This window comes from Ipomoea triloba, chromosome 1 (genome assembly GCF_003576645.1).
Source record: "Ipomoea triloba cultivar NCNSP0323 chromosome 1, ASM357664v1".
Lineage (NCBI taxonomy): Eukaryota > Viridiplantae > Streptophyta > Magnoliopsida > Solanales > Convolvulaceae > Ipomoea > Ipomoea triloba.
Window position 1 is genome coordinate 17,823,275 of NC_044916.1, and position 27,093 is coordinate 17,850,367.

The following is a 27,093-nucleotide window of genomic DNA, read 5'->3' on the forward strand; positions in this document are numbered from 1 at the left end:
TTGGGACCAAATTGGTAATTTTGCTATAGTCAAGGGACCAAATTGGTAATTTTGCTATAGTCAAGGAACCATTTTAGTGAAAATTAATTATTAATTTGGTCCCTTGACTATAGCAAAATTACCAATTTGGTCCCAATTGAACGGATGTTTAACAGCAAAATAAACAGAGGACCGAATTGGTTAAAATTTTCAAAGTCGAGGGACTTAATTGGGCACGAAAAATTGTCGAGGACCAAATTGGTAATTTCTCAATAGTTGAGGGACTATTTCGGTAATAAATTCTATTTCTTATTATCATGATATTATTATTTTGATTTTTTTTTGAAAACCAATCAGATAAAGGTAGATTAAAGCAAATGAGCAATAGTGTTAGGTGGGATTGAATCTCAGTACATCGATGCCTCTTGAGAGAAGGCCAATGCAGCAAGAGCGTGAGTACCCTGATTACCAACTCTAGGAATTAAACTAACTGAACAAGAATGAAAAGATGACATAATAGCCTTAAAGGCATCAATTGAAAAGCCAACATAAGAGAAAAGACTAGTGTGAGCCGAGGTTAACAAATTCTTGAGAGTGGAACAGTTGGTAAAAACGCGCATTGATGCTAGACCACGATCCTTAGCCAAGATAGGACCTCTTTACAAGCCAACAGTTCCGCCAAGATTCCGTGCCTTCCATATATGATAGAGCACTGCTATAACAATAAACATATCTTCACCTGGTAACACGGACATGGCATTTGCAAACCACACAGCAAAATCATCACCAACGACAGTAGGTACATGCAATGAGTATTCATGCCAAATAAGCCTTGAGAAATCACACAAAAGTATAGAGTGCATAATATTCTCATGCAAAATGTCACGCATTGGACATGTTGGGTCTACCTACACCCTCTTTAAAATCAAATTGGTAGTAGTGGGAAGAACATTAGATATGGCTCTCTAGACTAAAATTTTCCATTTAGCAGACATTTAATTTTCCAAAGATGTAACCATTTATCATAGGCCCTAGCTGAGTCTCAACATCTCCAACAATGCGTCTATACCCTTCCTTAACCGTATAGCACCCTCCTGGGTCCCCTAACCAAAACCAGGAGTCCTCATAATGGGGGCTAACAGGAACTTTCAAGATGCGGTCAACATCAGTAGAGTAAAAATATCCTGTAAGATAGAAAGATCCCATGTACCAGAGTTGGGATCCATTAGCTCAGAAACCAAAGATGTAGCATCTTTCGGCTTCATGTGATCCTCCACATATGGCACACCAAAGAGGTTGTGGCATGAACATTGATGGTGCACCTCCTTGAAAAACTTCTTGATTCATATTGGCACCAAACTCCTTGATAGGTTTTTTTTTTTTTTTTTTTTTTTTTTTTTTTTTTGGTGACTAAATAAAATAAAATAAAAACTTGATCTCCTAAGAATTCACTAACTTTAATGCTAGAAATAAAACAATCACACAATACAACCAAATAAATCAATCCCCGGCAACGGTGCCAAAATGTGATGAGTATAATTGTGAGTGTAAAAGAGGGTGTAAAATTTCGTTCTGCTGAGGATTGGGGCTATGGCACGTATTGTGTGAATTATTAAATTCTAGGCACTGAAGTATTGGAATTCACTAGAATCCAAAGAAAATATGATTTAGGAATTAAAATAAAATAAGAGATGCAAATAAAATAAGGGAAAAACTATATGATAAAAGAATGGGTTAGATTAGGGATATTGCAATCTTGATGCTCTAACAATCTCAAAATTAGGGAAAAATAATTAACCAAGGGATTTATTGGCAATGCACTCAAGAATTCAAGTTAGCTACTTTCGTAATCAATAACAAGAATTAGGTTAAGATTGCCCCACTTTCGTGATGCAATCATAACCTTAAACACAAAAGCATTATAAGTCCCCAAATTACCCCTATTCTCATAGTAGGAAAAATTGGGTTGAAATTGGTTAGATTGAGTCTTTCACCCAACTTTCGTTGTGATGAAATCCTCTCCAAAACAAATCAATAAAAGCTGCGCATCAATTATCAATAAGAGGAAAATATAATCCAACTCAAACATAAACCCTAAGTAAACAATTATTTCCTTTTATGCAATAATAATAAACCTAGCATCAAGAATAGCAATAGAACCCTAATCCAAACCCAAAAGCTAACTACTCATGCATCATAAAAGTAAACAAAGCAAAACTATAATAAATCATCATAAATATTGCAAGGAATATAAAGGGAAGAGAAAATTTTACTGATAAAGAAGAACAAATCCAACTTCAATCTGTGATTCCAAGCTCGAAATTAAATAATCTAATATAAAACTAATCTAAACTATGCTAGGGAAATATAAAGAGAAAGGGAAAAATAAACTAAAACTAACTAGGGTTGGGAACTCCTTAAATTGTAGAGAATATGTAGAATATATAGGAGATAGATGGGCCTTGGGCCCGTGAGACAACTTCCAATTCTTTTCCAATTCTTATTCTTGTTTCCTATTCTTTCTTGGTAATTTCCTTTTCTTCCAAAACTTGTCCAAACTGCTCCAAAATTCTTCCTTTGCTGCTCCTTGTGGATAATTCAACTCTTGGGATAATATAACACACAAACAATTCTCAATTTCATTAGGATAAAGAAAATAAGCATCAAAATAACTAAAATAAGGGGTGAATTATTGTACAAAATAGTAGATATCAGACACGGAGATTTAAGTTGCAGGGGTCTTTTGTTCAAGACATTCTATTTTTTATTTTTAAATTTTATTGTTAGATTGTAGAGAGAGAAAGTAGAACCCTAGAGAGAATGAGTAAAGCATTAGATGATCTTGTGTAGGGAAGATTGGAACTTGATTTGAGCTTCGAATTGGTATTGCTTTCTTTAATTGCAATTTAAATTCTTGCATTTACTTTCTTTGTACTTTGATCCTTGATTGCAAATAGAATTAGGCTTTGTAGCCACCATGATCATGAGTGGCTAGGCTTTTAGGATTGGATTGAAATTCTTAATGGCAATGCATTCTAGTCCTTGATTATCATGATTGAAGAGATGTTGTGCATGTAGGAATTGCTTTGTTGTGAACATTCTTTGTTNTGATAGGTTTTTTTTTTTTTTTTTTTGGTGACTAAATAAAATAAAATAAAAACTTGATCTCCTAAGAATTCACTAACTTTAATGCTAGAAATAAAACAATCACACAATACAACCAAATAAATCAATCCCCGGCAACGGTGCCAAAATGTGATGAGTATAATTGTGAGTGTAAAAGAGGGTGTAAAATTTCGTTCTGCTGAGGATTGGGGCTATGGCACGTATTGTGTGAATTATTAAATTCTAGGCACTGAAGTATTGGAATTCACTAGAATCCAAAGAAAATATGATTTAGGAATTAAAATAAAATAAGAGATGCAAATAAAATAAGGGAAAAACTATATGATAAAAGAATGGGTTAGATTAGGGATATTGCAATCTTGATGCTCTAACAATCTCAAAATTAGGGAAAAATAATTAACCAAGGGATTTATTGGCAATGCACTCAAGAATTCAAGTTAGCTACTTTCGTAATCAATAACAAGAATTAGGTTAAGATTGCCCCACTTTCGTGATGCAATCATAACCTTAAACACAAAAGCATTATAAGTCCCCAAATTACCCCTATTCTCATAGTAGGAAAAATTGGGTTGAAATTGGTTAGATTGAGTCTTTCACCCAACTTTCGTTGTGATGAAATCCTCTCCAAAACAAATCAATAAAAGCTGCGCATCAATTATCAATAAGAGGAAAATATAATCCAACTCAAACATAAACCCTAAGTAAACAATTATTTCCTTTTATGCAATAATAATAAACCTAGCATCAAGAATAGCAATAGAACCCTAATCCAAACCCAAAAGCTAACTACTCATGCATCATAAAAGTAAACAAAGCAAAACTATAATAAATCATCATAAATATTGCAAGGAATATAAAGGGAAGAGAAAATTTTACTGATAAAGAAGAACAAATCCAACTTCAATCTGTGATTCCAAGCTCGAAATTAAATAATCTAATATAAAACTAATCTAAACTATGCTAGGGAAATATAAAGAGAAAGGGAAAAATAAACTAAAACTAACTAGGGTTGGGAACTCCTTAAATTGTAGAGAATATGTAGAATATATAGGAGATAGATGGGCCTTGGGCCCGTGAGACAACTTCCAATTCTTTTCCAATTCTTATTCTTGTTTCCTATTCTTTCTTGGTAATTTCCTTTTCTTCCAAAACTTGTCCAAACTGCTCCAAAATTCTTCCTTTGCTGCTCCTTGTGGATAATTCAACTCTTGGGATAATATAACACACAAACAATTCTCAATTTCATTAGGATAAAGAAAATAAGCATCAAAATAACTAAAATAAGGGGTGAATTATTGTACAAAATAGTAGATATCAGACACGGAGATTTAAGTTGCAGGGGTCTTTTGTTCAAGACATTCTATTTTTTATTTTTAAATTTTATTGTTAGATTGTAGAGAGAGAAAGTAGAACCCTAGAGAGAATGAGTAAAGCATTAGATGATCTTGTGTAGGGAAGATTGGAACTTGATTTGAGCTTCGAATTGGTATTGCTTTCTTTAATTGCAATTTAAATTCTTGCATTTACTTTCTTTGTACTTTGATCCTTGATTGCAAATAGAATTAGGCTTTGTAGCCACCATGATCATGAGTGGCTAGGCTTTTAGGATTGGATTGAAATTCTTAATGGCAATGCATTCTAGTCCTTGATTATCATGATTGAAGAGATGTTGTGCATGTAGGAATTGCTTTGTTGTGAACATTCTTTGTTGGATCCTAATGTATTGGTGGCCACAATAGGTTATTGGTTGCCAGAATAGGTTAGGAGTTAGGATTGGGAGGTTAGCAAGATACTTTGACTTCTCAATAGTGTAGCTTGTTCACAATTTCTGCACTACGATCCGAGAGGACTAGGTCCGGAAAGGGAGGGTAGACAAAGTGTTTGACATAATGTCTTAGCCAATTGAGGTTCTAAGAGTCCAAGTTCTACTCAACTTAGTGATATTGCCTTGATTCTTCCTTAGCACACCTCTTGCACTTCAATCAATTCTACCTTAGAACAATGAATGCAATGCCTGGGATTGACGATCCAATTTCCTTTACATATCTTATTGATTTTTGCTTACTTTGCTTTACGCAATTTCACTCTTTAAACCACTACAATGATGTCGCTTGCTCCTAGTTAGTACTTGCCAATATACCATTTGTAAATGCATTATTGTGATCTTTTCAATTTGCCATCCTCGTGAGACGATATAAATCCGGGGAGTAATCCCAAACAACTCTTTGACCTTTTGTCAACATAACACCAATTGGTTTTAAGTTGGATATGGCAACCAAATTGTCAAAAAACTCTATGGTTAAGCGTGTTTGACTTACAACAAACACAGGATGGGTGAACCTTGGGAAGTAAGCCTAATGCAGCGCTTAGATCCAATAATTGGTATTAGAGCCAAGGTCACGGGTTCGAATTGATGGCGAGGCGAAAGACGAGTCCAATCCTCGATGGGATGTGGGTGTAGGTCGGGCCAAGTCCAGTCCTAGGAAGGGGATGATGGTGCTTGATTCGAGACATGACGCTGTGACTTACCATGGAGAGTTGTGGTTAAATGGTTAATATCCACCTACTTATCACCAATTGGTTTTAAGTAAGATGTGACAATCAGATAACTACAAAATTTTGTGGTTAAACGTGCTTGACTTAAAACAGTAATAAGATGAGTGACCCATATCCTTTGTTTGGTTTAAGTTATGTAATTTTCTTTGGGAATGTAACTCAACTTCCACATAACATTTTTTAGCCATTTGAAGGGAATGTGAGATACATACAATGTTTCTCAAGCTCAATATTTTAATTACTCCATCCGTCTCATTTTACCTGTCTAATATGATTAATGAAATTTGACTAAAGTTATTTACAATTCAATTTTTCGAAATATTAATTTTAAAATTAATATATAAAATTTATACATTGAAAAGTACTAATAATATATAAAATTATTATTAAACACAAAAAAATTAAATTTAAAAATTATAAGAAAATACTAATAAAATTATGTAAGAAAGAAAGAATTAATTTGACCAATAAAGAGTAAACATGACATGTAAAATGAGACAAAGGGAATAATTATTTTTAAATCATTTACTTATATATTTTACCATTGCATTATTTATTTTAATTTTTAAATATATTGAAATACATAAAAATATTTAAATGATATTAAAGTAAAATAAAAATTATAACAAAAAAAAAAAAAACTCTTCAACCAAACAAATTTATATTACATACCTCAATTTTAACCAAATAGAAAAGTTAAACATTCTTTGAACCAAAGGCGCCATTAGTCTTTGAGTAGGAGTGCCTTCACAATTTTATTGCCCATATCACCAACATAAGGGAACATGTGACCTGCACCTGGAAGTTCATGATATCGAACCCATGGCAGTTTTTGAGCAATGTAACGCTGCATAGGAAGAGGTATAAGCCCATCCTCATCGCCTTGCCACAGGTCAACCCAACCTTCATTGCCTGGGAATGGGTTCTCCAGATCCATTGGATCAAATTCCCATTTCCCAAACCCAACAATCATGTCCCGGTGTATGGACTCAAACCCTCCTTGTTGCCTCACTTGGCCCTGCAGGCATTTTCCCACGAAATCATGTATTCTGTCTCAACTAAAAGTCTAAAACAGTACAGATCTTACTTGATACTCCTTTCTCTTGGCGAGATATGAAGCCATGAGTTGTGTATCTTGTGAGTTGAAAAGGCTGGGCTCATAAGCCACTGCACTTGAAGCAGGAAAGAGGTTTTGAGTGTTCCACCAGTAGGTGAGCCATGGAGTGTAGTGAGAAACCAGGAGGGTCCATTGATCCCGAGGAGGTCCATTGTAGAATACCTCGTTTGACAAGTTTGCAGGAAAACCAGGCCACCATGGATTTGAAACTGGTGCTATTAGAGCAGCTCCAGCCAATCTGTACACAAACATTTGATTATAAAATGCATGCATGTTCCATCAAATTTGAGTAAAATTCTTGGTCTGTCTAATCTCTCACTTTATATGTACTATGGACAAATTAAAGCATCTATACTATACTGTTGGGCGGAGGCCAGTAAGGATCAAGTCCAGCACCATGTGGCCAGGAGATTGTAGGACAGAGGTCAGTAAATAGCCAAGTTCAGCACCATGTGGCCAGGGGATTGTTGGGCAGAGGCCACTAAATGGCCAAGTTTAGCACCTTGGCTCTCAAAAATGTGTAGCAGTATAAAGAAATAAAGTTACGTCTTCGCTACTAGCTATAGCTTTTGGCATAAGTGGTAAGAGCTTGATCCTAACATATACCTATGAGGTATGTACTTCAAACAGGTCCAGACAAGCTGCCCACCCATGGAAAATCCGACAACATAGAATTTAGAACCTAGTCCTAACTGATCAGCAAGCTCCATGATATCATAAGGTAAGCTCTTCTGTGTTTGGTTTGGGTTGGGATCACTTTCTCCATACCCAGGTCTGTCAATGGAAACAATGTAGATGCCCAAACTTTCAATAACATCCTGCACATAAACACCATTGCAGATAATTATATTCTCAGTGCAGATATATATAAATCATGGGGGGGATTAAATAGGACAAATGCAATATAATGTAGGAGTGTTACAGGTGAGAGGGTGGCAGCAATGGCAACATCATGCCTGCAACAATCAAACCCATGGACAAACACTATCTTATACTTGGCTCTATCCCTGGGAATCCCATGTTCTTTATATGCCAAGTGTCTTCCATCTCTGAGTTTAATTCTAGGCGCTGTGACTGGAGGACCACCGGGTGAGCCACAGATCTTGGGAGGAGGAGGCTTAATTTCTTGATAAGCCCATGCCAAGAACCCCACAAACAAGACTGCCAATATTATCCCTACCCTGCCTGAAATGATCAAAAGAAAAGTTCTGACAATGGCAAATTAAAGCACACCTATTTCACACTAGATGCACTGTAAGTCCCTATCTGCTTTGTATTTGTTGAGTCAAGAATCAACTTCTAGTTCAAGTAAAGAGAACATCCATGACTACAGTATTTGGCAACCAGCCATCAACTAGTGCATTCAAAGTCAGGTTGGTCAGGTTGTTGGCTGGTAATTACAAGATTCCAAGTTCCAGTCAATTATAGACAACTTAAGCTAACTTTACTGTGATCCTTTGACAACTAAGGTCACAAAGCGAGATTTAGCCCGTACATGTTTGGCTGCGGTATCCCTCGTGACCCAAAAGATTAAAAAAAAAAAATCTTGAGATTTCAATAAAGAACACTTCTTCCAGCAGTTATCTATAATCTGACATTACTTCTCAAAATTCAAAAAGTAATATAACTAGAAAGATTATAGCTTAGCTTAGCTACTTGTTCTACCACAAATTCATAAAACTAATGAGTTTAATAAGCATCTTAGCTCAATCAAACCAACAAACACCTTATGCGAGTAAAGAGCTAGTAGCAATCTTTCAATCTGAAAAACAATCAACAGAACAATAAAGAAAAGCTACAAAGCACAAATTGGTGTGTAGGAAATCATCAGGATTCCAATCCTTCTTTATAAATATGTTATATATTGTGCTAAATGGGCCGTTCAATTTCTGAACGACACGCAGTACAGCACATTCAAGGATTCAAGAACCTTACTATTAACAGACCAATCAAGAAAAGCTGTAACATCAGAAATTTTAGGGGAAAAACCCACCATAAGGATGGGTCTTGCTGGCGTGAGAACTTGGTGAAGCTGCTGAAACTGCCATCCTTGTTTCGCAGAAAGCTAAGGGTGCGTTTGGTTCGCACATGAGAATCGGAATCGGAATGGGTATCAAATACTTGGTAATGACAATGGGTTTTGGTGAAAGTATTTATCATGTTTAGTAGTTGGGTGGAATGGGAATGATTATTAATAGTTGAGGAAGAAAGAAGGAAGAGAGATGAAACCCTTATTTAATAAGGGTATGAGTTTTCTCATTAATGGGGTATTCCAAACCCATAGTAACATTCACAAAACCTATCAACCAAACACAAGCAATCACTTTCATACCCATTCCTTATGCCTAAACCCACCAACCAAACACACCCTAATTCTTGTATCACTTCCCGAAATAGGCCAAGGAAAATACTGTATTTGCATATGTTTATACTTGGTGAGAGTCAGAGATATGAGTTGATCGGCTTCGGGTTATGCCATATTGGTGTTCACTGCAGATTCGTTTGTTTGTGGGTGCTTTCTTCACCCGACACTGAATTTTAAAATGGATTTTAAAATGTTGTGAAAAAAAAAAAAAATCCGGTCAAAACAAGCAACCACGGGTGTTGATGTGGTGTTGTAGTAAAAAGCTAACACTCCTCATTATGGGGAGTGTTACCTTTTAATATTTTTTTATTAGTACCGAATGATTAGTACATGATTAGTGTACTGATGATGTAACTTTAAATGATTAGTAAAAAATGTAATGATTAGTGTAATGATGATATATCTTTAAATGATTAGTAAAAATGTTAAGCTTGTATTATTTTTTTTATCGTATGGTAACTACAACTCTTCGACTACGAAAATTATAGGAAAATTCGAACATATTTCATACGCGTTTTTATTTAGGCCACTACAAATTCTTTCTACTTCTTCCTGTTGGTGGAGAAGGCGGTGCTGGACTCAGATTTGCTGTAGGTTGATGAGGCTCGACTGGCTTGACTTGATGGGCCAGAATCAGACGTAGTGAAGTAGATGAATTCTCCTGGTTCTCTTGGAGGAGAGTCATCTTCCGTACTGAGTGAGTCAGGATGCTCATTCACCGGTTTTTCAACAGGCTTTGCCGGTTCCATCTCTTCATCTTCAGAAATGAGGACGAGAGGATCACTAGGAGTGTCTCCAACTTTGTGACCTCCATTTGCAGCACGTCTGGCCCTTAACATTTCTTGCCTTGTTATTTCTGCCAATCTTGGACTTGCGTTTTGGTGTGATCTTCCCATTTGGCTTCTTTGAATCCATGGTGCCCTGCAAAATAAACAATGGAGATACTAGTGGGGAGAGTAAAATAAACAATGGAGATAGTAGTGGGGAGATTAAAATAAACAATGGAGATACTAGTGGGGAAAGTTCCCAATATATAGATGGGAACCCGTGGTAACTTTTTTAATTAAAAAAAATTGAAAATGTTACAACGGGCTTGGTCACCCGTTGTAGCATTTTCAATTGAAAAAAAATTAAAAATAAGGCTTCCCATGTTTCACTGTTGTATACTGTAGGTTATCAGTGAGATTTTTGAATGGTCATTAATCAATAATTGTATTATTCAAAAAATGATAAACTGCAATCACTTTTGACTGACTTGAAACTTGTGACCCTATGTACCAAAAAGACAAAAATCATGCCAAACAGTTTATATCAAATTACTGCTTCTTTACGTGGCTGCAATTTATTTCTAACCGAAATAATGTTTAAATATTTAAAAAAAAATTAAAAGCTACCACGGGCCTTGGTCACCCGTGGTAACTTTTTTTTTTATTAAAATAAATTGAAAATGCTACAACGGGAGTTGGTCACCCGTTGTAGAATTTAAAAATTTAAAAAAAAAATTCAAATACTACCACGGGCCTTAATCGCCCATGGTAGGTATTTTTAATTAAAATAATCAAGAAAATGCTACAACGGGTGATGGTCACCCGTTGTGCATTTTCCATTTTAAAAAAATTTCAAAAAATTCCAACCACGGGCCTTAATCGCCCGTGGTAGGTTTTTTTAAAAAATAAAAATAAAAATAATCAAAAAAGCTAACACGGCGGCACTAATAAAATTTTGTAAAATTTTGAGTAAAATTTTGTACTCAATTTTTCACAAATAATTTTGGAATAATTATTATTGTGAGTTAAAAATAAGATAGTAACGCAATAATTAATTGATGATTCGTTAGTAATGATTAATTATTAGTTATATTAAGAATTTGTAATTATATAACATAATAATATTTAATAAGTGATTAGGAGTAACGATGAGACAATAGTAACAAGTTAAAAAGAAAGATAATATTTATTATTCACTAAGTCAATTTAATCGTTCAAATTCGCCGTACACATTGTCATTAATAATGTACGTAACTGACCACGGATAAATATTCTCAACATAACATTTACCAATGACTAGCATGAGCACAACGTTGTCATTTATATTGAAGCATACAACCTCATCATCCACCTTAATATCAAAATGATCAGTTATTTGCTCCCACTGTTCAATGTAGAATGTTTTATCGAAGTAGAGATGTAGCTTTCTATCCCCGACTATAATTTGAAGCGGTCGTCCATCTAAGACATTAGCATCGTTGAGAAACTCACACAATCGATCATGCTACAGATGGAGTAAGAAGATGCTGGTAAGTAATGATATCGTTGGAATCGGTTAGTAAATGTATACAATGTTCTTACCGCTCCAAATGTACAGAAATCTGTATACAAAGAATTACATCGCTCTAGTTGTTCAAACTCAAATCTTGGTGGTATTGAAGATCTTGCGCTCAAACTTATTTGTCCTAATATTTAAAGAAATTACGATTAATATATGTAGTTAAAAATAAATATAACATATAATTTTATGAAATATAGTATTGTGTTACCGATTTCATTTAGACGATTGCTGACGGATGGGCCATATTGATTAAATTTTCTTCGCGGCTTGTAGGAGGAGCTCTTATAGAAGAAAGTTTCAAACTTGAAAAAACCCTGATGTCAAAAAACCACAATGTCTCCAGGAAATAAATGATTTTCAATTAGGAATGTAACCCCCCACCTATTTCAGTAAAATTAAGGTTCGAAAAATATTTCTTGAGGCTATAACATCCAAGAGATGATCTCCAGATGCTTCAAAAGAATTATTATAAGTAAGGACAGTTAGTAATAAGCTGCGATCGTACGTCCCGGTCACGAACCGTAATAATTTTAGGAACTAGTATTCGAACCCGTTTGACCTAAGAAATGGATTTTTAGACACCATACTATTATTCTGGAATTTCCTATTTTATTAGATTAGCCCATAGCAGCCAAAATTTATTTGTGATCGTACATCGCGAAATTTCGCAGGATACCGAACCTAGCCCAAGTTTGAGTTTTAGACTGGAATTAATTTTTGGGTTCGAAAATTGTTGAATTAAATTAGTTTCTACCGAGAATTTACCTGATTTAATCCCAAGCAGTCTAAGTTGAGATGTTTTAGATTATTTTATTCATTTTTAGGTTAGATCTTATCCAAAGAGGGGTGGACTAGTCAACCTTTGACCAAGACCATAAAAATCCAAATTTTCTTCTCCTTTCCCCCTAGCTTGGCCGAAAATCCTTCAAGAAAGAGAGAGAGTGAATTTTCATCATCTTCTTCATCAAAGCTCCAACCTTCCATAGCCAAGATCTCCACACAAACCTCCAAGATATTCGGTAAAACTCCAATTTTATTAGGTAAATAGCTTTATTTTACATCCTAGAACATGAATCTAAGTTAAAATTTCTTAAAATCATGTGTTATGTGGTTGATGGAATTCTAGGGTTTTAAGGTGAATTGGGGGAAAATCATCTACAAGGATCTCCTACAAAATTTGGAACCCGGTTAAGGTAAGGAATCCCTTTATTTGGTTGAGGTTATTTGAAACTAGGTGATTGATGATTTGGGTGAAATTACTTGGAGTGCTAGATGGAATTTTTGTGTACATAATGTATGTATAAACATGTAATGTAAAATAGAAAATATGTGTATATATGTATTTATATGTGTTTTATATTATCTATATGTATAGATACGTATGAAATTACATGGGTATATTCATATATATGTATCACGTATAGTGCGTGTGTGTACAGAGTATGTATATATGTATGTATCACGTGTAGAGTGTGTGTGTATGCACAAACCTTATATAAAAATATTATATGGGTGTGGGTTGTGATATATATATATATAATGCTCTAAATGTGTAGTGTAGATTGTGTGTGTGAGTGACGTGAGGTGTATATACATATATATATAACTGTTGTGTGTGTATGAGTGATGTAGGGTATATATAAAAGTATATATATATATATATATAGTGGCGTGAGGTGTGTGTGTGAATATAGTGTATATACATAGTTACTTACATAGTATAGTATTACTCATATATATGTATAAAGTATGTAGATACAATTATATGTATGGGTTACGTATATACATTTAAAGGTCGTATATTTATGAGTACATATATGGATATGTATGTATAATTAAAATGTCACTTTTTGTGTGAGGTATATAGTTGTATGATCATAATATATATGTGGTAATAAAGAACAACACTATGTAGTTGGGTATTACGTGTTTGAAAGAATAAATGTTGTTGTGTGTTACGCATATGTTGAAGTTGGGAAATGTATATGTATATGCCCTGAGACGTATGGGTTAAATGTGAGGCTTATGTGATTTTTGTGAAGTTAAAAGTGTAGGGTAATTACACTTGAATTACCTTAGTGATATGATATTAATAGATCATTTAAATGTTTTGAAAAGAAAAGGAGAATTTTTGAATTGGGTTGAAAGGGGAATTAATTTCCGAGTATTGGGATTACCCAAGTATATTCCAACTAGTTTCAAAGCAAGAAAGGGGAAAGAATAGAAAAATATTTTCAAACCTTAGTTCTAGTAAAGTTGTGAAGGATCTTGTTAACCACGGAATAAAGATGAGCTTAAAGTGCCTATTCCGCATGGTAATTATGTGTATGATCAATCATACTGGGCGAAGTCTATTCGCGAGTACTATATCACCCGGAAGGAAAAGGGGTACTCCTACGGGGGTGTGCACACTTAAGTATAGCCACTCTATGTTCGGGTAAGTGTCGTTCTTATGAACCTAGTGAGGCTAGCTAGGAATCATTCCAACGCTCCTATAAGTCCAGGGGATCAGTATTAGACCGGGCGATGACCACTGAACCCGAGTTCAACGATCCAAGTGGTCAGAAGTGGAGAAAGGACTCCAAAGGTCTCACACTTTCTATCTAGGACTAAGAAGGTTTTTGAAATGTGAATGTAGTTACTCCGTAGCTACGGGAAAGAAAGATGTGACAAGTAATTAAATACCCAAAGTTTGTGAGTAATCTTACTCTTTGAAAGGTGAAAAATGATGAGACTCTCTTTGTGAGGGAAAGTTTTCTACTAAAATGATTACAAGCAAGATGTACGAATTATGTTTATATTACTTGCTAGTATGCTTATCTATTTAAACATTATATTATTGAATATGTGAATGATTACTAAATGACCTTGTCAAGAAGGAATGTTACCAACATTATTGAATTCTATTCATGATGTATGCAAGCTGTTGATTATAACTGTTGCAGGTAGAATCTTGCAGATGAGTAAGGTATAGGGTATCCTAAGTAATCTTTTGCTTTCAAACCTTTACTTAGTTTTAAATAACCCTTGGATATCCTTACTTAGCCGTCGTGCTAACTACACTTCACTGTGTTTTTATCAGATGCCGTCTAGTGTCAGTTCTTGCAGCCCGGTGAACTCCGAAAGTTCACCGGAGTATGTGTGTCAGGGCATGGATTATGATGATTACATACAGATGATGGAGGGAGAAGACCCATACGCACCTGGTTATGCTCCCGAGGCTCCCACGAACCCAGATACTCCTATGGCTCCGTCGGCCCCTTTTGTCTCTTGCCCGGTTATGGACGAGGTCCAGGCTGCTTACGGCTTTTACCCCATAGAGCCGTTAGATGGTAGCGATCCCCTGGAGTTCATTGTGCACTACCCCTACCCTTGGGACCCTAGCCCTCGGGATGTTTGGGAGGAGTGGTCGATGGTCATAACCACTTCCCGGTTTTTGGACCATATCACTTGGTATGAGGGGGAGTGGCATCTGGTCTGGGGAGAGTTCACTGGCCCCGTGTACCGCAGGCTCGACTAGACGTTGGATCTTTGGGAGTTTCTGGGGAATTTGTTTTTTGGTGTACATAAATTTTTGGTAGCCGTAGTAATGGCTAGGCATAACCAGTGCTTGTAGGTCGAACCCTGTTGGTATTTTGGCCCGTGGGTCAATCTTATGTATATATTTTTGCAACATTATATACTTTGCTTAATGAAGCTTCACCAGTTGCTATGTATGAAAGTGTTAAGTACCTGTTGAGTGAATGTTGTGATGAGAATAGTTCCTTTAGCCTGTGCACCTAGAGTGAGGTTTATCGCGGAATGATAGAACTCTCTCTCTAGGTGTGGCGGTAATGCCTCGGATGTACGGGAAGGTAGGCCCGGGGTGTTACAAAGTGGTATCAGAGCCTAGGTTGAACCTTCGGGAATTAAGTCGAAGCCTAGGTTGTGTGGCCTCGTTGTAAGTCTAGGATTGAAATTCGGATAATTCGATTTTCAAAGACCAAGTTTGAGTCAGCCTAAATTTTTCTAAGACTGAGCCTAAGTGTGAGTTCTGGAGCGGAGCTGGAGAACAGGCAGCATAAAAAGGGGGTACCTCATCATCTGTATTCATGAAATCCCTCGATTCTAGAATGCTTTGATTAATGTTTGTGCATCTTTATGTGCGTTAATCATTGCTTATAATTGTTGTGAGTAAGCATGATAGTATAGTACATTCCTAACTGTTATGCCATAGTTGGGATATCTGACTGATGAGTATGGCGAAGTGAATGTTAGGAATTGCTGGATAGAGTTTGGGTAGCTGCTATACTAACTGTGTAGCTAACTAACTCCTTAAGAGCTATTATGCTTCAAGAACTAATTTGAAACTGTCGTTTGGTGAAGATGCCGCCTAGACGAAATGTACCTGTCGGTCAGGGCGACGAGATATCGGCAATGGACCGTATGGCTCTCGCAATGGAACAGATGGCTGGATTTATGATGGCTCAACAAGTCCAGAATCAAAGTAACAGACAGCCGCGAGTTGATTTTGCAAAGGCCATAGCGAGCAGGCAGCCACCATACTATGCGGGTGAAGAAGACCCGGTGATCTTAGAAGAATGGATTAGGACATTTGACAAGCTACTCGATGCAGTCAACTGTCCTGCAAATCAGCGAGTATCCTCTGCCGTGTACTATCTGACAAAAGCGGCAGACAACTGGTGGTCAACAGCTGGACCCGACTTGCTGCAAGACCCAGACTTCGGCTGGGAGGAATTCAAGGAAGAATTGAGAGGACAATTCTATACAGAAAGGATCAAGGGAATCAAGTGTGAGGAATTCCTGCGGTTGAAACAAAAGGGAGCGACTGTGCAGGCCTATTATGATCAGTACGTGGAGCTGGTGAGGTTTGCTCAGAACATTGTGCCTGACGAAGCCAGTAAGGCGAGGAGGTTCGTACGTGGACTGGATTGGGCTGTGAGAGGGGCAATTGCACCGTTTATGTGCACTACGCTCAAGGAGGCATATGACAGAGCATCTGACCACTACCAAGTGTACCTGGATCAACAGGAGGTCTACAGCAAGAATAAGAGGAAGGGGGATGATAGACAGGGAAAGTTTAAGTCGGATAACAAGAAAACCAGCCAGGGAAGATTCAATCCGATGCAAGGGGAAAGGAAGGGAGGAATGAATCAGAGGAGAAGTTCAACTTGCCGGAGGTGTGGACGAGATCACCTTGGAGAGAATTGCCAAGGAGAGAAGATCAGGTGCTTTAAGTGCGGGTTCTTGGGGCACAAGTACTACGAGTGCCAAACTAGGATGGACAATCATCGGGACCCCTCGCAGAAAAACAATCAAAGAGGAGGATTCGGTGGGAACACCAGCCAGAGGCCCGCGGAGACGAGAAATGGGGGAGGCAACTCTCAACATGGAAACCGGGGGAGGCCGGCTAATGCAGCTCCAAATCCCACCAACAAAGGGAAAGCACCCGTGGGAGAAAGCAGCACGGCAAACCAGGGCAAGATCTACGTCGTTAACAGCAAGCAAGCTCAGGCTAGCGACGTCGTGACCGGTACATTCCTTATTAACTCAGTACCTGGCTTAGTATTGTTCGATACAGGAGCTACCAATTCGTTTATATCATCTACATTTGCGGATAGATTAAAGCTAAGGCCTACTATTGAGTTAGATTTGAATGTAAGAACTGCCTCGGGAATAGTAGTGGCCTGTAAGGAGGGATATGACAATATCACAATAGAAATAGCGGGATCCAACTGTCCCGGAAACCTCATTCGTTTCGGTCTAGAGGGTATTGATGTGATACTAGGAATGGACTGGTTGGATAAACATAAAGCTCAGATAGTATGCAGTGAGCGAAAGGTTGTCTTGCGAGGACCGAAGGGGAGGAGGATATCCTATCGAGGAATGGAAAAGCAACCTGAACCAAGGTTGATGACGATGCAGAGGCTGATGAAGTACGCTCGCAAGGGGTGTGAAGTGTACCTCTGTTTAATGCAGGAAGCTGGGATGGAAGAACCTGAACTAAATCAAATCCCGGTGGTGCGTGAATTTCCCGATGTGTTCCCGGATGACCTCACGGAAATGCCGCCAGAGAGGGAAGTGGAATTTACCATCGACCTTGTACCGGGGACCGCACCAGTATCGAAGGCGCCTTATCGAATGGCACCGAAGGAGATGGAAGAGTTGAAGGCTCAACTAGCAGAGTTATTGGAGAAGGGATTTATTAGACCAAGTGTGTCACCTTGGGGCGCACCGGTACTGTTTGTAAGGAAAAAGGATGGAAGTCTAAGACTGTGCATTGACTATAGAGAGCTCAATCGAGTCACAGTGAAGAACAGATACCCATTGCCCAGGATCGACGATCTGTTTGATCAACTGAGGGGAGCAGGCGTGTTTTCAAAAATTGATTTACGGTCAGGGTATCACCAAGTGCGAGTCGCGGAACAGGATATTTCCAAAACCGCATTCCGGACTAGGTATGGGCACTACGAATTCACAGTTATGCCGTTCGGAGTGACCAACGCACCAGGAACTTTCATGGACTTGATGAACAGGATTTTCCTTCCATACCTGGATAGGTTCATTGTTGTCTTCATAGATGACATTTTGGTTTATTCTAAGACACCGGAAGAGCACGAAGAGCATCTCAGAACGACGTTACAAATGTTGAGGGAAAAGAAACTTTACGCAAAACTTTCAAAATGCGAATTTTGGAAAGAGGAAGTAGCATTCCTGGGTCACATAATCACCAGGGAAGGAATAGCAGTGGATCCAACTAAGATAAGAGCTGTAATGGAATGGGAACCACCCAAATCGGTTACAGAAGTCCGAAGTTTCTTGGGATTGGCAGGTTATTACAGGAGATTTGTCCAGGATTTCTCGAAGATAGCAAGACCTTTGACCAATCTGCTCAAGAAGACTACCAAATACAATTGGAGTGGAGAATGCGAGCATGCGTTTCAGGAACTCAAGAAGAGGTTAACGACTGCCCCAGTGTTAACCTTACCTGTGGGAACGGAAGGCTATGAGCTATACACTGATGCGTCTCACAAAGGACTAGGATGTGTCTTGATGCAACATGGAAAGGTAATAGCTTACGCGTCTCGTCAACTAAAACCACACGAGGCTAACTACCCAACCCACGATCTGGAACTAGCAGCTGTGGTGTTTGCCCTGAAAATCTGGCGACATTATCTTTATGGAATCACTTGCAAGATCTTTACGGATCATCAGAGTTTGAAATACATCTTCACTCAAAGGGATCTTAACTTAAGACAAAGGAGATGGTTGGAGTTAATCAAGGACTACGATCTGGAAATCCAATACCAAGAGGGTAAAGCAAACAAGGTAGCAGACGCTTTGAGCCGAAAGCCAAATCACGCTCTCTGGGTATTACCGGAACAATTATGCAAGGATTTTCAGAAACTCAATCTGGAAATAACAATGCGTGGCCAGACAGACCAAGAGATGAAGCTATATTACCTAACGGTCACTCCAGCACTTTTTGAAGAGATCAAACAAGCCCAAGGGGAGGATGACTGGATAAGGAATATCAAAGAGAAAATGGTGGATGGGAAACAAGGTCCATTTGAATTGCACTCGGACGGGAGCATGAGATTCAAAGGCAGATGGATCATACCTGCTAGTTGTAAGGAATTAATGAACCAATTGATGAAAGAAGGTCACAACACACCTTATTCCGTTCATCCAGGAGGAGACAAACTGTACAAAGATCTGAGGCAAAATTTCTGGTGGATGGGCATGAAGAAGGATATTGCGGAGTTTGTTGCTAGATGTTTGAATTGCCAAAAGGTTAAGGCAGAGAGAAGTAAGCCGAAAGGGTTGCTACAACCATTGGAGGTTCCTCAATGGAAGTGGGATTCAATCTCCATGGACTTTGTGGGAGGATTGCCAAGAACAAGAGCTGGAAATGACCAAGTATGGGTTGTTGTTGATCGGTTAACCAAGACAGCAAGATTTATTCCGATGAACAAAACTTGGTCAATGGAGAAAATGGCAAGGGCTTACATCAAGTATGTGGTTAAGTATCACGGGATAGCACGCGATATTATTTCCGACCGAGATTCACGGTTCCTATCAAGATTTTGGGAAACATTACAGGCAGCCATGGGTACACAGCTTAAGATGAGCACTGCCTTTCATCCGGCCACTGATGGTCAGACGGAACGAACAATCCAAACCTTGGAAGATATGCTCAGAGGTTGTGCACTCGACTTTCAGGGCTCGTGGGATGAGCAGTTGGATCTAATTGAATTCTCATACAATAACAGCTATCATGCCACTATAAGAATGGCTCCTTACGAAGCATTATATGGACAGAAGTGTCGAAGTCCATTATGCTGGAGCGATAAGAGTGATGCTGTTACTCTTGGACCTCAGTACTTACAAGAAACCATTGAAGCAATCAAAGTGATTCAGGAGAGAATGAAAGTCGCACAAGATCGCCAAAAGTCCTATGCTGATCTAAAGCGACAATTCATAGAGTACCAGGTGGGAGAGAAGGTGTTATTGAAAGTCTCACCCACAAAAGGGGTCAAAAGATTTGGAAAGAAAGGGAAACTGAGCCCTCGATTTATAGGACCCTATGAAATTTTAGAAAGAGTGGGAAATCTGGCATACCGGTTGGCTTTACCAATCGAGCTTGACAGAGTACATAATGTGTTTCATGTCTCTCAATTGAAACGATATGTACCTGATGTGTCTCATGTACTGGAACCGGAGGGACTTACAATGGATGACTCATTGACATATGAAGAAAGACCAATTCAAATCCTGGATTCTAAAACCCGAGACACGAGGAGAAAGTCGATCCGGATGATCAAAGTTCAATGGTCAAACCATAGCCCAGAAGAAGCTACCTGGGAATTGGAGGACACGATGATGGAACGATACCCAGAGTTGTTTAACTCAAGTAAGTAAGAGTCAATCTACTTGTTATATGTCTAAGATACTTGATGTGCGATGTTTTATGTGCTAACTGCAATATGTGTGCATGAAAGTAAGTAGCGGTCTGCTGAGAAAGTAAGTTTCGGGGACGAAACTTTTCTTAAGGAGGGTAGACTGTAACCCCCCACCTATTTCAGTAAAATTAAGGTTCGAAAAATATTTCTTGAGGCTATAACATCCAAGAGATGATCTCCAGATGCTTCAAAAGAATTATTATAAGTAAGGACAGTTAGTAATAAGCTGCGATCGTACGTCCCGGTCACGAACCGTAATAATTTTAGGAACTAGTATTCGAACCCGTTTGACCTAAGAAATGGATTTTTAGACACCATACTATTATTCTGGAATTTCCTATTTTATTAGATTAGCCCATAGCAGCCAAAATTTATTTGTGATCGTACATCGCGAAATTTCGCAGGATACCGAACCTAGCCCAAGTTTGAGTTTTAGACTGGAATTAATTTTTGGGTTCGAAAATTGTTGAATTAAATTAGTTTCTACCGAGAATTTATCTGATTTAATCCCAAGCAGTCTAAGTTGAGATGTTTTAGATTATTTTATTCATTTTTAGGTTAGATCTTATCCAAAGAGGGGTGGACTAGTCAACCTTTGACCAAGACCATAAAAATCCAAATTTTCTTCTCCTTTCCCCCTAGCTTGGCCGAAAATCCTTCAAGAAAGAGAGAGAGTGAATTTTCATCATCTTCTTCATCAAAGCTCCAACCTTCCATAGCCAAGATCTCCACACAAACCTCCAAGATATTCGGTAAAACTCCAATTTTATTCGGTAAATAGCTTTATTTTACATCCTAGAACATGAATCTAAGTTAAAATTTCTTAAAATCATGTGTTATGTGGTTGATGGAATTCTAGGGTTTTAAGGTGAATTGGGGGAAAATCATCTACAAGGATCTCCTACAAAATTTGGAACCCGGTTAAGGTAAGGAATCCCTTTATTTGGTTGAGGTTATTTGAAACTAGGTGATTGATGATTTGGGTGAAATTACTTGGAGTGCTAGATGGAATTTTTGTGTACATAATGTATGTATAAACATGTAATGTAAAATAGAAAATATGTGTATATATGTATTTATATGTGTTTTATATTATCTATATGTATAGATACGTATGAAATTACATGGGTATATTCATATATATGTATCACGTATAGTGCGTGTGTGTACAGAGTATGTATATATGTATGTATCACGTGTAGAGTGTGTGTGTATGCACAAACCTTATATAAAAATATTATATGGGTGTGGGTTGTGATATATATATATATAATGCTCTAAATGTGTAGTGTAGATTGTGTGTGTGAGTGACGTGAGGTGTATATACATATATATATAACTGTTGTGTGTGTATGAGTGATGTAGGGTATATATAAAAATATATATATATATATATATAGTGGCGTGAGGTGTGTGTGTGAATATAGTGTATATACATAGTTACTTACATAGTATAGTATTACTCATATATATGTATAAAGTATGTAGATACAATTATATGTATGGGTTACGTATATACATTTAAAGGTCGTATATTTATGAGTACATATATGGATATGTATGTATAATTAAAATGTCACTTTTTGTGTGAGGTATATAGTTGTATGGATCATAACTATATATGTGGGTAATAAAAAGAACAACACTATGTAGTTGGGTAGTACGTGTTTGAAAGAATAAATGTTGTTATGTGTTACGTATATGTTGAAATTGGAAAATGTACATATTATATACATTGAGATGTATGTGTTAAATGTGAGGCTTATGTGACATATATGTGGAGTTGAAAGTGTAGAGTAGTTACACTTGAATTACTTTTGTGAAAGGATGTTAGTGGATCATCCAAATGTCTGGAAAAAGAAAGGGAGAATTTTTGAATCGGGTTAAAAGGAGAATTACCTTCCGAGTATTGGGATTGACCCAAGTATGTCCAAACTATTTTCCAAGTGAGAAAGGGAAAAGAATAGAAAAATGTTTTCAAACCTTAGTTCTAGTAAAGTGGTGAAGGATCTTGCTAACCACGGAATAAAGATGAGCTTAAAGTGCCTATTCCGCATGGTAATTATGTGTATGATCAGTCATACTGTGGGCGAAGTCTATTCGCGAGTACTATATCACCCGGAAGGAAAAGGGGTACTCCTACGGGGGTGTGCACACTTAAGTATAGTCACTCTATGTTCGGGTAGGTGTCGTTCTTATGAACCTAGTGAGGCTAGCTAGGAATCATTCCAACGCTCCTATAAGTCCAGGGGATCAGTATTAGACCGGGCGATGACCACCGAACCCGAGTTCAACGATCCAAGTGGTCAGAAGTGGAGAAAGGACTCCAAAGGCCTCACACTTTCTAACTAGGACTAAGAAGAATTTTGAAATGTGAAGGTAGTTACTCTGTAGCTATGGGAAAGAAAGGTATGGCAAGTAATTAAATACCCAAAGGTTGTGGGTAATCTTATTCTTTGAAAGGTGAGAAATGATGAGAATCTCTTTGTGAGGAAAAGTTTTCTACTAAAATGATTACAAGCAAGATGTATGAATTATGTTTATACTACTTGCCAGTATGCTTATCTGTTTAAACATTATATTATTGAGTATGTGAATGATTACTAAATGACCTTGTCAAGAAGAAATGTTAGCAACATTATTGAGTTCTACTCATGATGTATGCAAGCTGTTGAATATAACTGTTGCAGGTAGAATATTGCAGATGAGTAAGGTATAGGGTATCCTGAGTAATCTTTTGTTTTCAAAACCTTTACTTAGTTTTAAATAACCCATGGATATCCTTACTTAGCCGTCGTGCTAACTACACTTCACTGTGTTTTTATCAGATGCAGTCTAGCGTCAGTTCTTACAGCCCGGTGAGCCCCGAAAGCTCACCGGAGTATGTGTGTCAGGGTATGGACTATGACGACTATATACAGATGATGGAGGGAGAAGACCCGTATGCACCCGGTTATGCTCCCGAGGCTCCCACGAACCCAGATACTCCTATGGCTCCGTCGGCCCCTTTTGTCTCTTGCCCGGTTATGGACGAGGTCCAGGCTGCTTACGGTTTTTACCCCATAGAACCGTTAGACGGTAGCGATCCCCTGGAGTTCATTGTGCACTACCCCTACCCTTGGGACCCTAGCCCTCGGGATGTTTGGGAGGAGTGGTCGATGGTCATAACCACTTCCCGGTTTTTGGACCATATCACTTGGTATGAGGGGGAGTGGCATCTGGTCTAGGGAGAGTTCACTGGCCCCGTGTACCGCAGGCTCGACTAGACGTTGGATCTTTGGGAGTTTCTGGGGAATTTGTTTTTTTTTGGTGTACATAAATTTTTGGTAGCCGTAGTAATGGCTAGGCATAACCAGTGCTTGTAGGTCGAACCCTGTTGGTATTTTGGCCCGTGGGTCAATCTTATGTATATATTTTTGCAACATTATATACTTTGCTTAATGAAGCTTCACCAGTTGCTATGTATGAAAGTGTTAAGTACCTGTTGAGTGAATGTTGTGATGAGAATAGTTCCTTTAGCCTGTGCACCTAGAGTGAGGTTTATCGCGGAATGATAGAACTCTCTCTCTAGGTGTGGCGGTAATGCCTCGGATGTACGGGAAGGTAGGTTCGGGGTGTTACAAAGTGGTATCAGAGCCTAGGTTGAACCTTCGGGAATTAAGTCGAAGCCTAGGTTGTGTGGCCTCGTTGTAAGTCTAGGATTGAAATTCGGATAATTCGATTTTCAAAGACCAAGTTTGAGTCAGCCTAAATTTTTCTAAGACTAAGCCTAAGTGTGAGTTCTGGAGCGGAGTTGGAGAACAGGCAGCATAAAAAGGGGGTACCTCATCATCTGTATTCGTGAAATCCCTCGATTCTAGAATGCTTTGATTAATGTTTGTGCATCTTTATGTGCGTTAATCATTGCTTATAATTGTTGTGAGTAAGCATGATAGTATAGTACATTCCTAACTGTTATGCCATAGTTGGGATATCTGGCTGATGAGTATGGCGAAGTGAATGTTAGGAATTGCTGGATAGAGTTTGGGTAGCTGCTATACTAACTGCGTAGCTAACTAACTCCTTAAGAGCTATTATGCTTCAAGAACTAATTTGAAACTGTCGTTTGGTGAAGATGCCGCCTAGACGAAATGTACCTGTCGGTCAGGGCGACGAGATATCGGCAATGGACCGTATGGCTCTCACAATGGAACAGATGGCTGGATTCATGATGGCTCAACAAGTTCAGAATCAACATAACAGGCAGCCGCGAGTCGACTTTGCAAAGGCCATAGCGAGCCGGCAGCCACCATATTATGCGGGCGAAGAAGACCCGGTAATCTTGGAGGAATGGATCAGGACATTTGACAAGCTGCTCGATGCAGTCAACTGCCCTGCAAATCAGAGAGTATCCTCTGCCGTGTACTATCTGACGAAAGCGGCAGACAACTGGTGGTCAACAGCTGGGCCCGACTTGCTGCAAGAGCCAGACTTTGGCTGGGAAGAATTCAAGGAAGAACTGAGAGGACAATTCTATACAGAGAGAATTAAGGGAATCAAGTGTGAGGAATTCCTGCGGCTGAAACAGAAGGGAGCAACGGTGCAGGCCTACTATGAACAGTACGTGGAGCTGATGAGGTTTGCTCAGAGTATTGTGCCTGACGAAGCCAGCAAGGCAAGGAGGTTCGTACGCGGACTGGATTGGGCTGTGAGGAGTGCGATTGCACCGTTTATGTGCACTACACTCAAAGAGGCATACGACAGAGCATCCGATCACTACCAAGTGTACCTGGATCAACAAGAGGTGTACAGCAAGAACAAGAGGAAGGTGGATGATAGACAGGGGAAATTCAAGCCGGAGAACAAGAAAACCAACCAGGGAAGGTTTAATCCCATGCAAGGGGAAAGGAAGGGAGGAATGAATCAAAGGAGAGGCTCAGCTTGCCGGAGGTGTGGACGAGATCACCTTGGAGAAAATTGCCAAGGGGAGAAAATCAGATGCTTTAAGTGCGGATTTCTGGGGCACAAGTACTACGAGTGCCAAACCAGAACAGACAATTACCGGGACCCCTCTCAGAGAAACAACCAAAGAGGAGGGTTCGGTGGGAACACCAGCCAGAGGCCCGCGGAGACAAGAAATGGAGGAGGCAACTCTCAACAGGGAAACCGAGGGAGGCCGGCCAACGCAGCTCCAAACCCCACCAACAAAGGGAAAGCACCAGTGGGAGCGAGTAGCGCAGTGAACCAGGGCAAGATCTACGTCGTTAACAGCAAGCAGGCGCAGGCTAGCGACGTTGTGACTGGTACATTCCTTATTAACTCAGTACCTGGCTTAGTATTGTTCGATACAGGAGCTACTAATTCGTTTATATCCTCTACATTTGCGGATAGACTAAGGTTAAGGCCTACTATCGAGTTATATTTGAATGTAAGAACGGCCTCGGGAATAGTAGTGGCCTGTAAGGAGGGATATGACAATATCACCATAGAAATAGGGGGTCCAACTGTCCCGGAAACCTTATTCGTTTCGATCTAGAGGGTATTGATGTGATACTGGGAATGGACTGGCTGGATAAACATAAAGCTCAGATAGTATGCAGTGAACGAAAGGTTGTCCTGCGAGGACCGAAGGGAAGGAGAATATCCTATCGGGAAATGGAAAGACAACCTGAACCAAAGTTGATGACGCTACAGAGACTGATAAAGTACGCTCGCAAGGGGTGTGAAGTGTACCTCTGTTTAATGCAGGAAGCTGGGATGGAAGAACCCGAACTAAATCAAATCCCGGTGGTGCGTGAATTTCCCGATGTGTTCCCAGATGACCTCACAGAAATGCCACCGGAGAGGGAAGTGGAATTTACCATCGACCTCGTACCAGGGACCGCACCAGTCTCGAAGGCGCCTTATCGAATGGCACCGAAGGAGATGGAAGAGTTTAAGGCTCAACTGGCAGAGTTATTGGAGAAAGGATTTATTAGACCAAGTGTGTCACCTTGGGGCGCACCGGTACTGTTTGTGAGGAAAAAGGATGGAAGCCTAAGACTGTGCATTGACTATAGAGAACTCAATCGAGTCACGGTGAAGAACAGGTACCCATTGCCCAGGATCGACGATCTGTTTGATCAATTGAGGGGAGCGGGCGTGTTTTCAAAGATTGATCTACGGTCAGGGTATCATCAAGTGCGAGTCGCGGAACAGGATATTTCCAAAACCGCATTCCGGACTAGGTATGGGCACTACGAATTCACAGTTATGCCGTTCGGAGTGACCAACGCACCAGGAACTTTCATGGACTTGATGAACAGGATTTTCCTTCCATACCTGGACAAGTTTATTGTGGTCTTCATAGATGACATCTTGGTTTACTCTAAGACCCCGGAAGAGCATGAGGAGCATCTCAGGATAACGCTACAAACATTGAGGGAAAAGAAACTTTACGCAAAACTTTCAAAGTGCGAATTTTGGAAAGAGGAAGTGGCATTCTTAGGTCACATAATCACCAGGGAAGGAATAGCGGTGGATCCAACTAAGATAAGAGCTGTAATGGAATGGGAACCACCCAAATCGGTTATAGAAGTCCGAAGTTTCTTGGGATTGGCAGGTTATTACAGGAGATTTGTCCAGGATTTCTCAAAGATAGCAAGACCTTTGACCAATCTGCTCAAGAAGACTACCAAATA

The 27,093-nt window shown here is 39.0% G+C and overlaps 1 protein-coding gene across 1 annotated transcript; it reads right to left on the bottom strand.

The window, feature by feature from the left end:
* Window positions 1-6,385: 6,385 nt before the first annotated feature.
* LOC116008956 lies at window positions 6,386-8,826 on the bottom strand. Its single transcript, XM_031248725.1, has 5 exons — window positions 8,772-8,826; window positions 7,701-7,963; window positions 7,385-7,596; window positions 6,749-7,016; window positions 6,386-6,679 (listed from the first exon to the last, which is right to left on the bottom strand). Exons 1-5 carry the CDS (start codon window positions 8,824-8,826, stop codon window positions 6,386-6,388), a joined length of 1,092 nt encoding a protein of 363 aa, XP_031104585.1.
* Window positions 8,827-27,093: the final 18,267 nt, after the last annotated feature.

What these genes read in the sequence shown, in the direction of transcription:
- LOC116008956 (XM_031248725.1), bottom strand. Translation starts at nt 8,826, where the DNA reads ATGGCAGTTTCAGCAGCTTCACCAAGTTCTCACGCCAGCAAGACCCAT. An exon ending in CAGCAAGACCCATCCTTATG is followed by an intron (nt 7,964 to 8,771) that starts GTGGGTTTTTCC and finishes TGATCATTTCAG; the next exon opens with GCAGGGTAGGGATAATATTG. An exon ending in CCAAGAGAAAGGAGTATCAA is followed by an intron (nt 6,680 to 6,748) that starts GTAAGATCTGTA and finishes AAATGCCTGCAG; the next exon opens with GGCCAAGTGAGGCAACAAGG.